Genomic DNA, 12,995 nt, shown 5'->3' with positions numbered 1-12,995 from the left:
AATCCCTAAACGTTCAAAGGGAACCCCCACCACAGGTAGTGGTATAAGGGGGGGCCTTTGTAGTGCCACCTGTTTTACCACTGGCTTGGTAGGTTACATAGGAGCGACAAAACTCCTTGGTGTCTTCAGATATGTGGGGCCAGTGAAAGTGAGGGACAATTCTTTCCCAGGTTTTGTTCTGGCCAAGGTGTCCTGCTAAGGGAACACCATGGGCTAGTGTCAATAGAAAGCCCCTGAATGCCAAAGGTATGGCCAACCTCCTGGAAGCACCAGGCTTGGGGACTCTACTCTCTGAATACAGGAGTCCATCATCCCAATAGATTTTATGGGTGCAACTGGCATTCCCAGCAGCCTCAGCAGCAGCTTGCTGTCTGAGGGGTTCAACAGAAGGGCAGTTCAACTGCGCCTGACTCAGATCGGCCCTGGAAGGGCCCCTGTCCCCAGAAACTCAACCTGATCAGGCTCAAGCTCTTCTGGGACAGTTCCTTCTTCAGGCTCACAATCAGCTTCCTCAGAAGGCTGATCCTCACTCTGAGTCAGGGGGGAAGGCACTGCCTTAACTCTACTGCTTCTTTTCTTGGTAGGCAACTGGTCCATTATTCCAGAATCCAGTGCCTGTCCAGTGTTAGACTTTTTGACCTGTGACCTAGTCACTGCAAGGACATGTGCTGGGATTCCTAACATTTCTGCATGTGTCCTAAACTCAACTTCAGAACAGGCTAAAGTCTCTAGGTCATTGCCAAGCAAGCATTCAACAGGGAGGTCTGCACAGATCACAACCTTCTTAAGGCCAGTTACCCCTCCCCAGGAGAAATTAACAACTGCCATACTATGTGTGGTAGTGACATTGCTAGCATTGGTCACTTGGTAAGTCTCACCAAGTATGACTTGTCCAGGGTCCACAAAGTTGGGTATCACCATTGTAACACTTGCCCCTGTAGACCTGAGCCTTTTTCTCATTAACCACCTGGCTGCTGGGCGTTTTCCCCCCCTGTGCTGGAAAATGCCATTTTAGTGGATATGATGCTTTTTTCAAGTCATCTAACACTAATATGTCTATTAGGCGTTGGGTAGTGGGACTTTGTCCTTGCTTTAATTTTCTTATGGCACACAGACCCCTTAACTCTTGGAAGGATAATGTGTCATCTTTAGATGTCTGCCCTTGGCTGACATCTGGTAGAGACCCACTAGGTCCTGCCTTTAAAGCCATGACTAGTGTGGTGTGGTGTGTGCACTTACCTACACTATTTGGTTTCCTAGTAAACCTCCCTAGTAGTTGTAGTCAGGATGTGCTAAGCCCTTACCACCTACAACTTCTAAGTTGTATTATATGTACCTACTGGTACCTTTAGTGATTTTTCAAATGATATTCTCAAGATTATCTGGTAAAACAATGCAAGCTGCAATCCTACACGCTGCACACCAATGTAAGAAGTTGGCCTGGCATATGATGTCCACTATTCTAGTGAACACCTTGCACCAGTCCAAACGAAACTTATTGATGGTAGGTTTAAGACAACCTTTATAGAAAGTAGGCCTGGGCGGTAAATTCTGTTCAGCTCGCGGAATTTGCGGAATTTCGTGTTCCGCAGAGATCGCGAAATTGCCCAAAATTCGGCGTTCTGCAGCTTCGCGGAATTCTTTGCTTGTTTGTGTTCTCAAAATGCGTGTTCGCGAGATGTTTCTTCCCGAGCACGCAAACAGCGATCGCGAACAGGAAAAAAACATCATGAACAAGCAATTCCGCGTGTTCGCAGAGATTTTTTACCGTTTCGCAGAACTTTGCGTAGCGCGACCACGCAAATTCCGCCCACCCCTAAAGAAAGCTATCCTAGAGGTAGCTGTGGAGAGCAGCCTTCAGGCTAAGTCTTGAAGGAATGTAAAGCAGCTCGTTTTACCAATCCATAATCTCTTGAATGATCAAATGAAAGTACACCACACAAGGTATATATCAAATATATATGTATTTATTCTAAACACAACCCCTCCTGTCTCTTTATGAGGCTAGAGACCAAAGTACAATACAAGGAACTTAATTATCATACAATAAATTGCACAGTATACGTTTTGCCCTAGGGTCCTCGCAAACCATATACGAAAATAGTGGTATAAGAACCACGTGAGAGATAGAAGTCAGGCCTAGGGCCTGCAGAAACGCTGGGGCAATCAGGAACCACCCAAGGTAGGGACACAGGAGACCCACGGGGGACGTGTGCAGTGTCTAAACACAGCCGCAAATCACCATTGACTTTCTATGGAGAACGAACAAGTTGCAATTTTAAAGATTAGGGACACTTAGAGGTGAACTACGATGGAACCCTTTTAGACTAGGACACTTCGAGAGTCAAGACCCACGGGAGCACCGGAGTACTCGTGTTACCTCACCCACGGAAGCCGGGTGCATAGGTGTCTTTTGGTGTCAGGTTTCGTCGTCGATTCCAATGGAGAACTGCGAAGAAGTGCTGCAGGCGACCAGAGGAAAAGTGTCCGGGTGGATCCAAGGGTGGATCGGAGAAGTGAAGAACCTGAAAGCAGAGGGGAGAGAGTCTAGGACACTAGCCAGTGACCAGGATGGCGACAAGAAGATGCCAGCCGATGTTGGGTGCTTTCAAGTGAAGTAGGTGAAGCTTGACTCTTCAGCCGCATGGACCAAGATGCGTCGACGATGACCAGGAGCTGGATTTGAGCTGTCCCACGAAGGATGTCAAGTGGTGCAGCGTCAGAATCCGGATTGGACCCAACAAGCCTTGGCAACAGCAACCCACGCAAGATGACAAGATTGGCTTTGGTGCAGACGAGTAAGGTCTGAGGGACTCACTCTTTAGAGAGGAGTCAGAGCACTTCGGGAGCAACCAGGAAAGCTCAAGAAACAAAGGATTGTTCTTTGTGGGAACCCACTAGCCAACGGACTAGGGATCGCGAAGGAGGTTCGAGCTGCGGTGAAGAAAGGGGACTCACAGAACACTTGTGAAGTGTAGGCCTCTCAAGCTTCGGTGCAAAAGGTGCTCGGGGCAAGGGCAACAAATAGCCCAATGCACAACTTCGGGAAACTTCGGGAAGTAGGTGCAGTTGCAAAATTGCAGGATGTCCAGGAGTTCCAGTCCCACGTCTCTCGTGTCAGCTACAGGTCTCAGCTTTGCTGGGGACTCATATCAGCCTCGAAGATGTCTGAAGTCTGTGTCCTGTGTCGCAGATTTTTTGGGATCCGGCGGGAACCTTGAAAATGCAGACCTGCAAGATGCTCTTTATTTAATTTAGAGAGAGAACAGCTAGGCTGTGGTCCTGATTAGCAGGGTCACAGCCAGATTAAAGTCGAAAAAACAGTGGAACACAGCAAAAAGTGGGGGTAACCATAGGAAGCAGATACTACTCTCCTACATTGGTACCTTAGTGCTGTTATGAACAATAGAGTAACCCAATAATGCCCTGGGAGGCTGAAATGACAAATAAATCTAGATGCAAAGTGATTCCTGGAAGAGTAATTTAGAGAAGAATTCTTCACTACTATGGTGGTTGGTATCAAAACAATTCAAACATTATTAATATGAAAGTACACTTGGGACTGGTCCAAGTATATAATGGCTATGGTATGAGGGGGCATATTCTGTGTAAAGGGTACTGAAAAAACAGTATATTTTATTTTAAATTCTTAATTCGTCCATCTGAAATGGTATCACATGGAGTCAAATAGAAAACAGATACTTGCTGACCCAATGGTGACACACAAAATAAAGTGGATGGATTTAACCCAGATTTCTTGACTGGGTGAGAGTGTTTGAATCATTCCGCATTCCGTCCATCATTTATTGCAGTTACACTTTTCACCCTAAGTGGGACAGGTATGCCCAGACGTGGGTCCCTTGCTCACTGTGCCACTGGATTCAAGCTAGCCTGGCTGATGAAGAGTGACGTACCCTGAAACGGGTCCCAGGATGCTTGTTTCCGCTCCAGGGAGGACCTGTCTTAGCAGTTCGGTCTGGATTGTTCCTATGAGGCACAGGGTCAAGACTGATTTGCATATCACTGGGTCCAAACTGGGCTGGCTTAGTGGGCAAACAAACGGTGAATTTAACCCAGATCTGTTACAGTTACACAAAAAATAAAGTTGTTATACAATTCGAGGTGGCTATAGTCAACACAGAAATCCACTCAACAAAATAAGAGTCAGTGCAATAATCCTTGTACTTTGATTGGGCATTACTAGCAGTCCGATATGAGGAAGTTGAAGTGGATCTATCATTGACATTTCGATCTCGTAGTGTCAACGATATGTACATGAGACCATCTTCAGGACAAGGTATTCAAAAAGATCTATGTCAGCTGGCGGAATCTAGAATCAACCAACAGAGTATCCAAAAGTAAACAAGAGAACCAATTACTTCTTTGCTCTAATAGACGCTGCTCAGCTGAATAAAACAGCCACTGGCAGACTAGACCAGGTCACCAAGGGGGCTGCAATAACATTCTGTGGGATTTCCTCTTAGTTGGAGTTATGCCATGAAACAGATAATCAGTCTTAAGCAATGGTGTTACTACTCATAGGGCCACTAAACTGCATTTCAATGTTCCACTAACAAATCAAGAAGCTTATGTTAGGGACAACACAGCACAGGTAGCATGCTTCATTTATCTCATGGTGGCACACGTCTTGTATACGTGTGCTCTTGGGCAGCTTGCTCTGACATCAGACCTCTCAGTTAAAGTAATTCATTTAATTCCCAATACACCCAAGAAGGAGAGGAAATTATCTGAATATATTTTTGGGGAGGGAAACCTCACTTCTCCATCCATTTATGAAGAAGGAGGCGCTATCCTGGGAACAGAAAATCGGAGCCGCAATGTTATGTTATGTTAATAATTTCTTACATTGCGCACGTTCACCGACTGGTTTCTTGGCGCTAGCTATAGCCTGTACCTGAACCTGGAGTGGCTTACGCGTGGGCCTGTGAGAACAGCCAAGTTTTTAACAATTTCCTAAAACTCAGGAGGCTGTTACAAGATCGAATTTCAAGAGGAAGGGAGTTCCAGAGTTTAGGAGCCAGAGTCGCAAACCTGCAGCCACCCTGCCGTTGTAGTTTAAATGAAGGGGTGACCAGAAGTTGCAGGCTAGTAGAACGAAGGGTGCGGGAGGGGGTGTACCTAGGTAAAAGACATTTAATGAATTTGGGGCTGTGATCATGAAGGGATTTAAAAATAATGCAGGCCGTCTTAAATACAGTGTGTTGGGAGATAGGAAGCCAATGAAGTTTCCTCAGCAGGGAAACTTCATTAAAGAAACTTGTGGTCAGTCTTGGACTTTGGAGGTTCGTTTTCACCAAGCGACTCTACTCGTTCCCTATAAACTCTCACCTTCATTGCTATACCTATCGAAAGGGATCCAGAAGAGGCCCTCCAAAATTGAGGAACCCGCATATCGACAGGATCCTGTTCTGCACAGACACTCGTACAACTTTGCAATCAGTGGAGTAGCTTGTGGTAGCTATCAGAGTTTAAGCTGAACTCTGGAGCCATCCAATGAACCCGTCTCTCCCCCAAATACAAAAGAACACTTCTCAATTTGGGGCACGGCTCAGTTTAGAACTGAGGGGTTTACTTCTGCGGAACATCGATATCCTGTTCTCGCACAACCAGATCTCTTCTTAGCATTTGACACCAAGATGAACATTTGCAGCAAAAATACAGCACCTTTTTGGCAATGTCTTTCAGAGGAGACCTATCCCCTAATTTATTTATTTATTTAAATACTTATAGAGTGCATAAAGCTTCCCACTCGAGGTTTCCTGGCGCTTTTAGCAACATTTTGCCTGACAACAGCGCCCCATCAAGACTGATGGAATTTCCATGTCAAGTCAATAATGCACCCCATCCTCCGACATTTGTCTTTCTCCTCCTGTACTGGCGAGCATAAATCAACTTTGTGAGCTTCACATGATCACCTGCTTATTCACCCTACATCCAGGATCAAGCGGTCATTGACACAAAAGGTTACAACCAAATTGCGTGGACATCCCAGGATATAGAGACACTCAACATGTTCCAGAAAAACAGAATTCATGTTAAAAATGTAATAATAAACCATAAATTTTTTTCTTTGAAGGATAACTACATTTAAAAAAATCCTGTTTTTTTCCGGCACCACTGCGATACATTTTCTCCTGTTATACAAGATTGGTAGCTTTGCTCCCATGAAAAAAACAACACATGCCATTAGGACATCTCAGTGAATTATAATATCAGCGGAATAAACACAATCAGAGGCAAGTAAAAGCCTTGTAGGATTTAGCAAGGGTTATGATGCTCTTACTTTTTTAGAAGGGCTGCTTTCTTCAGTCTGTGATGGGATCCTTTTCAATGGTGGAGGAGGTAACTCAACCTCAGAACCTTGATCAATCTGTAAACATAAAGCGACTTTAGGTAGACTCACAGAGACGAGGAATTTAAGGTAGAGGCAATGAAACATCAAATACAAGTGGAATGCCATACATACAAAATAACCATTAACCAGTAAGCCAGATTACACTCTATGAATGACAGGCTAATCGCCCAAGATGGTTTTTAATGAAACAGGAATGTGTTTTGTGTTGCAGCAAGCAATAAACAAAAACACAAGTGGATTCTTAGAAACTGACTTGACAAGAATGTTGTTGCTTCTATCCAGACTTTCAAATTACTTCCCTTGATCCAGGTATTAAATGGTTTGTTAAAAAAATGGTTATGGATTAAATGAAAAAAACGTTTAAGGTAAATTGTGGTTTCGTCTGCTCCTAACACATTAACTTACATTTAAAAGAAAATCAAATTCACTACACAAACAAAGTTAAAGTGAAATTATGGTTATGAAACAAAACAGAAACTAGCTGAAAATGTCAAGTAATGGTTACTGTGCAAACCATAACACACTTCCTTTCATGCACTGCTAAGGACATCTGACACTGTTGTGGACTCTTATAAGTTCACAAAATGGTGCCACAATGACCCCAGTATGTACAGGACATAAAACATGTCCCAACTCACAGTTTAGAGCTTTTGTTATCTTACACAGCCCCAAGTGATGTGTGAAGTATGTTGTTGATATACATTAATGGTGCATATCGTTTTTAGATTTGCCAAAACCAAACACTGCAGCTACATGAGTAATTCCAACAACTAGCCTTTCGATTGGTTCAAGGGCACCAAAAAAGAAGTAGGCATAGTCTTATGCAGTCTATGCTGCCTCCAGATCACACTATGTCTGTGTGCTTTACCACCAGTGTAGCTAGAAAATACTACCCATGACTTTGCAGGTGAAACATGTAAAGAGGATTTAAATTACTGAACCACATCTACTCTTAATCCAATTATCTGCGGAAAAAGCACTTAAAACTCTGTCTCCACTTTAATGAAACACGTGTGAACTTCAAGACAATACTAATCACCGTGACCACTACCCCACATCTTGTGCACAGACAGTAAATTTGGGCATGTCGCAAAATATGCAAATCAGCAGCATCATACTTTTTTGTTGTCAGCAGAAGTCTTATAACGTACACATTAAAGAATGTTAATTATGACACATAGAGAAAATAAAAACATTACATATTTAAAAGGATGTGCAATAGATACATGATTTAAAATGAACCACATCCTAGCAACTTCAATACATATATTATCCAAAAGTACATCCTTCAGTCCCACACTGATGTTTCGCCCTTTAAATCATGTATTGTGTCCACATCGTTATGTGAAATTGACCATCTCCGTGTACCCGAAGTACACAGAGTCCATTGAACCACAGTACATTTTGTACAAGTACTCTATTCTTTAAGCACACTTTAAGATTTCACCCCTTCTTCCCATATTAAATATACAGACTTTTGGGTTATTTTGCCTTTTTCAGAGGTAAACAGTGATGGCTTTTATTATTTCTTGTGCTTGCTTGATATGCACACAGTGATTGATATGATGAGCAGTGCATGGTAAAGGCGCAAGTTATGGTTTGCACTGCTAACCATAACAAGCCAATGTCCGAGGTTTTGTAATCATAACTTAAATGTAGCAATTCATTTTTTTGTGAATTTCTGAGGTTGCTTTCAACATGTGTTAAGGTTTTGCCAGGAAAGAAAACCATAACTTACCCTCAAAGTTTTTCAATGCATTTCTGTATTTTTATGCTATATTGCATCCACATCTTGCGCAATCAATCCATTAATCCATGTGATGGATTTTAAAGTTTTTCCATCTCCCCTTTCACCCACAAACCCCTCGCCCACAACCTCAACATTTTGTGATGATGCACCAGGAACTACAGAGATGCTAGTGGTCTTCTGAAAATGCCATAATACTTCAGGCTGTAAAATCCACTTGTGAAGTGAAAAAACTAGATCAAGTGATTGAGAATCCCCTCATGATGATATAGCTCAGTAGTAATGAGATCGGCAGTGGAACAAATGAGGTATTTACTGAGAAGGTCAGAAGTAAGGAGATTTGTATTGAAACAAATGCAGTATTTACTGACAAGGGTAACTACATAAGTATTAATCCACCTTTGTTTCACTTTACGAAGTCTGTAGCCTTGGCTTCAGTGGTTAATTCGCACCAAAAAAAAGATAAGTGCCGGGGCTCTCGTCAGAAGGCAGCTTGCACCAGCCCATTTCTCCTGTTAGCACCGCCTAAAACAGAACCAACTACAAACCACAAAAGTGCGGAGAGGATGGTTGTAGTGGGCAGAGCTGCCGACTTCGGAGCTGGGGAACCAAGGTTCAAATCTCTGCATCAGCTCAACACCCTGTTATTCTGGGCAAATCACTTAATCTGCCCGTAAATTATTGTGTCCTTAACTGGTGTGCATGAAAAACACTGGTGTTGATGATTAAGTGCGGTTACCGAGCACCGGAAACCACTGGCTCAAATTAAGCACTGCTTGGCTTCTAGGCTTGAAACCCGCACATGAGCTGGGTCATACGTTCTAGTTTTGCAGGTCCCCCGTTTTCCGGTTCTAAATTTACAGGCTTCGACTGCAGTGAACACATAGTTTTAAATTATGTAAACACATGTGCTGCTCATCATATATGATGGCTAGATCACACATATGGTCAGTGTGCGTTTATGGTGAAATCAAACTATTTCTAATTCTTGGTTTTTAGGAGCCTAGAACAAAAACCCTGCAAGCCATGAACAGATGTTCTGCCTCATAATCTTGGATACAGACAATCTGGTACCCATAACCATGCACAAAGATGCTTTTTGAGCCGAAAAGGGGAGAGGGTGTCATGATGAGTAACTAGTGCCCTCCACGTCCAGGCCCTGGTTGAGTTGGTTCACAAGACCTGACTGTTATCATTATTATTATTTGTAGGTTTATGTAGCGCACTTATCAGCCATGAGGGTATCCAGGCACAGTCCATGGGCACAGGGAGATTAAGTGATTTGCCCACAATCACAGGATGTTGCTGCTGAAGGTGAGCCTTGAACCCCGATCCCCAGCTCCTGAGTCAGACGCTCTGGCCACTGCGTTCCACACTCTCCCAGTAGGTTGGGTCTTGTGCTCAACGCCCACCTGCACATGGCCTCTGCCTATGTCCAGCAGTGTTTGGCTGCAGAGTTGGTCTAGGGTCATGACCTGTGGTCAACCGCCTGTGCACAGCCAGAGGCAATAGGCAGCAGGAGTTGGCCGGACCCTACCCATTGAAAGTGAACTGCCTTTTTGTGCCACCTGAGATCCCACATGGGAATGGGGTTATGTGCACCATTAAGGGCTTTTCATTTTCTGTGCACTTCAAGCACAGAGCTTCCTGTTGCTTAATGGAGGCTGTAACAGCCTCCGTTCCTGTAATGTCCAGCCAATCAGAGTTCTCAAGCAAAAACATAAACATTACCCGTTCCTTTAAAAATATTCTCAAAACAACTGTATCTGAGTCACAAACCATTATGTGGTTCCTCTGTGGTTGTTCTTCTAGAAGCCAGGGGTGATCCAATGTAAAACAACCACATGGCGATCATTCATGGTCAGTCTACTGGGTGGGGGAGGGGCACGTTTGCTAGTCTTGTATATGAGTTTAGTCAAGGGGGTCACCCTGGGAGTCACACTGTCCGAGGTCGTCTCTGGGTCCCATCTTATGGTAGGACTGTGCTTATTAGAATCATTTTAACATCCTTCTTGAAAATGGAGGTTGGTGGATATGACCAGATTTCTTGGGAGAGAGAGTTCCATAACCTCGGGCAGATGATCAGTATATCAAGATATCTCTGTGTTGAACCCTTTGAGGCTGTTTGGCACCTTTATATCATTACATAAAATCCCTAAAACTACAAGATGTATTTAGACCAAATCATGAAAAGGTGGTGCTCTGATAAAATGCTCCACTTTCTGAAATGTATGGGGTAATTCTTTCCGGAGACTTTTGCTTCAGCTGTGAGCAAAGTCTCCTATGCATGTTAAAATGGAAAACACATTTTTTTTGATCCACTATTTCAACCTTCAATTTTTCCACCATGGACAGATGTGTACAAAACTTGACAGGCCAAAACATATGGCCTTATTGAGAGTTTAGCAGTGGAGGGCATAGGCCAAAAACTGGTGGATGCGCCATCTCCCGTGCTTAGAGGACCATTGAAATCACTGTAGCCTTAACTCAGTGGAAAGAACATCTGTCACATATCAGCAGCTGTCCTACTTCTGCCAAACTCCAAGTAAGGCCCTTAGTCACTGTTTTATGAGACAGTTTCATGTAGATTCGTCAAATGAAGCCCAATTACAAGTCAAACCCAAAAAACACCTTTTCAATGGAAATTTTGCCTGCAAGCTCCTGATGATCAATGTCAACATGTGTCGGTCAGTTTGACCCAATTGATGTGGATGCCTGTGTACCGATAATAATAATGGGTTCATTTATATAGTATTTAATCTCACACATCTTCCATTTCTAAATAATGGATGTAACTGTTGCCTAATTTAATGCCACTCCATTTATCAATCTGGAAAGGAGGACTGATTGAGCTGACCGAGCCAGGAATCGATGTTAGATTAATGGAAATGTTATTGGAGAGCATTTAACTCGCTATTGCCGGATGTCGCTGAGCAAGTTACTCATTTGCACGATGCCACTAAGCAAGTTGCTCACGGGAACAATATGCATATTACCCATGAAAACCATATCTTAAACAAGTTGCTCATTGGCGCCATATCAAGATGAAACTTGTACAAGTTATCTAGCTCATGAGCTGCTTCCACTAAACATGTATATGTTGCACCAAACGTGCATTGTGGGTTTATGTCGGGACACTGGAATTATGCGGCAATAGAAACCAAATTAGCAGCAGGACTGACCAAGTTATTGTGGGAAGAAAAGGCAAATTATGCACCACATTCTGGGGCCTTATGTCACTGTTTGGACTTATTACAATGTTTTACTCTACCATAGGTAAACAGCACCTTCTGTTAATGCCTGCTGACAGGAAATGACAGTTGAAATGTGACCAGCTAACTTTTCCTAAGTGCATGCAGGGTATTTCCTTATGTGTGCTTTGTCTTTAATAACTTTTGGTCGGTTTCAGCAAGACTCATTTTTTGTTGCTGAAATATCTAGCAGCCAAACAATTGCCTTTTGCCAGTGGCCCCGGCTACGGTGATATGCTCAAGCATGTTTGGCAAGGCGCCCATTTCGTACATTGAAGCCTGGTCCATTTTTATTCTATTCACTGTCATTAGATAATCAAGCACTTCCGGTTTATAAATATTTAACGATGATTCGCAGCCTGTTGACAAGGTTGTAGGTGGGATAAAAGAAGTAAATGTTAGGAAAACCCTAAAAATGACTCGAGGAATGAGGAGAATGGGTAGTGTGTGACTGCATCTGAAGCACTCTACCACACACCCGAGTTCGTATTAACGTCTCTTTGCTCTGGAGCACAACCTCGACTGTGTGCTCCCAGGACAGACAGCAAAAAAGTGTGTCTAATTCGGTGCTTAATTTGTAAAAATAAAATAATAATAATAAGCGACAGGGCCCTCGTCAGGAGGTCACTGCGCTTTGCATCAACCATTGCCTCTGTAGGTTCTACCAATGAGAGTACCAATGAAACTACTAACCTTTGTACTCCTACAAGTGTGACAATTCACACCATTCCAAGTCCCCAAATTTATAAGTATGGCTCGGGTGGAAGGTATTAGTCATTTTAAATGTACATTGACTTAATAAACAACTGTTGCTGCGCTCATCTCTGAATTTGACAAACAGCGCCACCAGGTGGCAGACTGTCATAAGTGCTGGTGTTGACAATTAAGTGCCTGTGCAGAGCACCGGAAACCACCGGCTCAAATTAAGCAGTTGTCTGATTCTGGAGGAAAAAAAAGCACTCCGACAGTCGGTGCTGGGGAGAGTGCATCCCTGAAAGACAGATCATGGGTTTGAAACCGAGCCTCCACCGTCCACTACCGGCAAATTCAGAGTCACTTCCAAGAGCAGACTGAAATTTCCCCAAAGGCGGGTGCAGTGTGCAACTGCTATCACCTTGAGGCCATGCATCTTATGTCCCTGAGACTCTTATGTCCCCCACACTAGGGACAAACTCAGGGGCACACTAACTGTGCACCATCCCACACGGCTCACACACAGCACACCTCCCAAAAGCTTCTGTGCCCCTGCACCCATATCGGTAACACAGGTGCAAAGGCGCATCCTCATTTCTCTGGGGCTGCACCACAACAAAATAAGGAAACTTCTCCCTTGCGATCACATTGGAGCACAACACATTACAGAAAGTGTGCAGCAAGCATCTGCGATCTTTTATAATACTAAAGTGTGCTCCTGGGGAACTTACATATTTACCTCATCAGCCATAGAGAGTTTCTTAGAAATCTATAACATGAACAAGTTTCTCTCAAACCAAACCATCTCAATAACATTATCATCAATATTAAGTATTAACTGTATTCTTGTAAACTCTTGGTATAAATAAAAAATGTAAAAAATACTATAAAAAATAATGTTTAACTTTATTCTAAACAAGAGGTTGCA

General features: G+C 43.3%; 1 protein-coding gene across 6 annotated transcripts in view; it reads right to left on the bottom strand.

The window, feature by feature from the left end:
• REPS2 (RALBP1 associated Eps domain containing 2) overlaps positions 1-12,995 on the bottom strand; it is a 1,031,179-nt gene that overhangs the window by 143,813 nt on the left and 874,371 nt on the right. For all 6 annotated transcript variants that reach the window (XM_086934261.1, XM_086934263.1, XM_086934264.1 and 3 more), the window contains one exon: positions 6,305-6,391. In XM_086934261.1, the coding sequence (XP_086790387.1) occupies positions 6,305-6,391 (87 nt within the window). The remainder of the gene's footprint in view (positions 1-6,304; positions 6,392-12,995) is intronic.

Source organism: Lissotriton vulgaris, chromosome 8 (assembly GCF_964263255.1).
Source record: "Lissotriton vulgaris chromosome 8, aLisVul1.2, whole genome shotgun sequence".
NCBI lineage: Eukaryota > Metazoa > Chordata > Amphibia > Caudata > Salamandridae > Lissotriton > Lissotriton vulgaris.
Note: the sequence above shows the minus strand (reverse complement) of the source record. Positions and strands in the feature narration are given on the sequence as shown.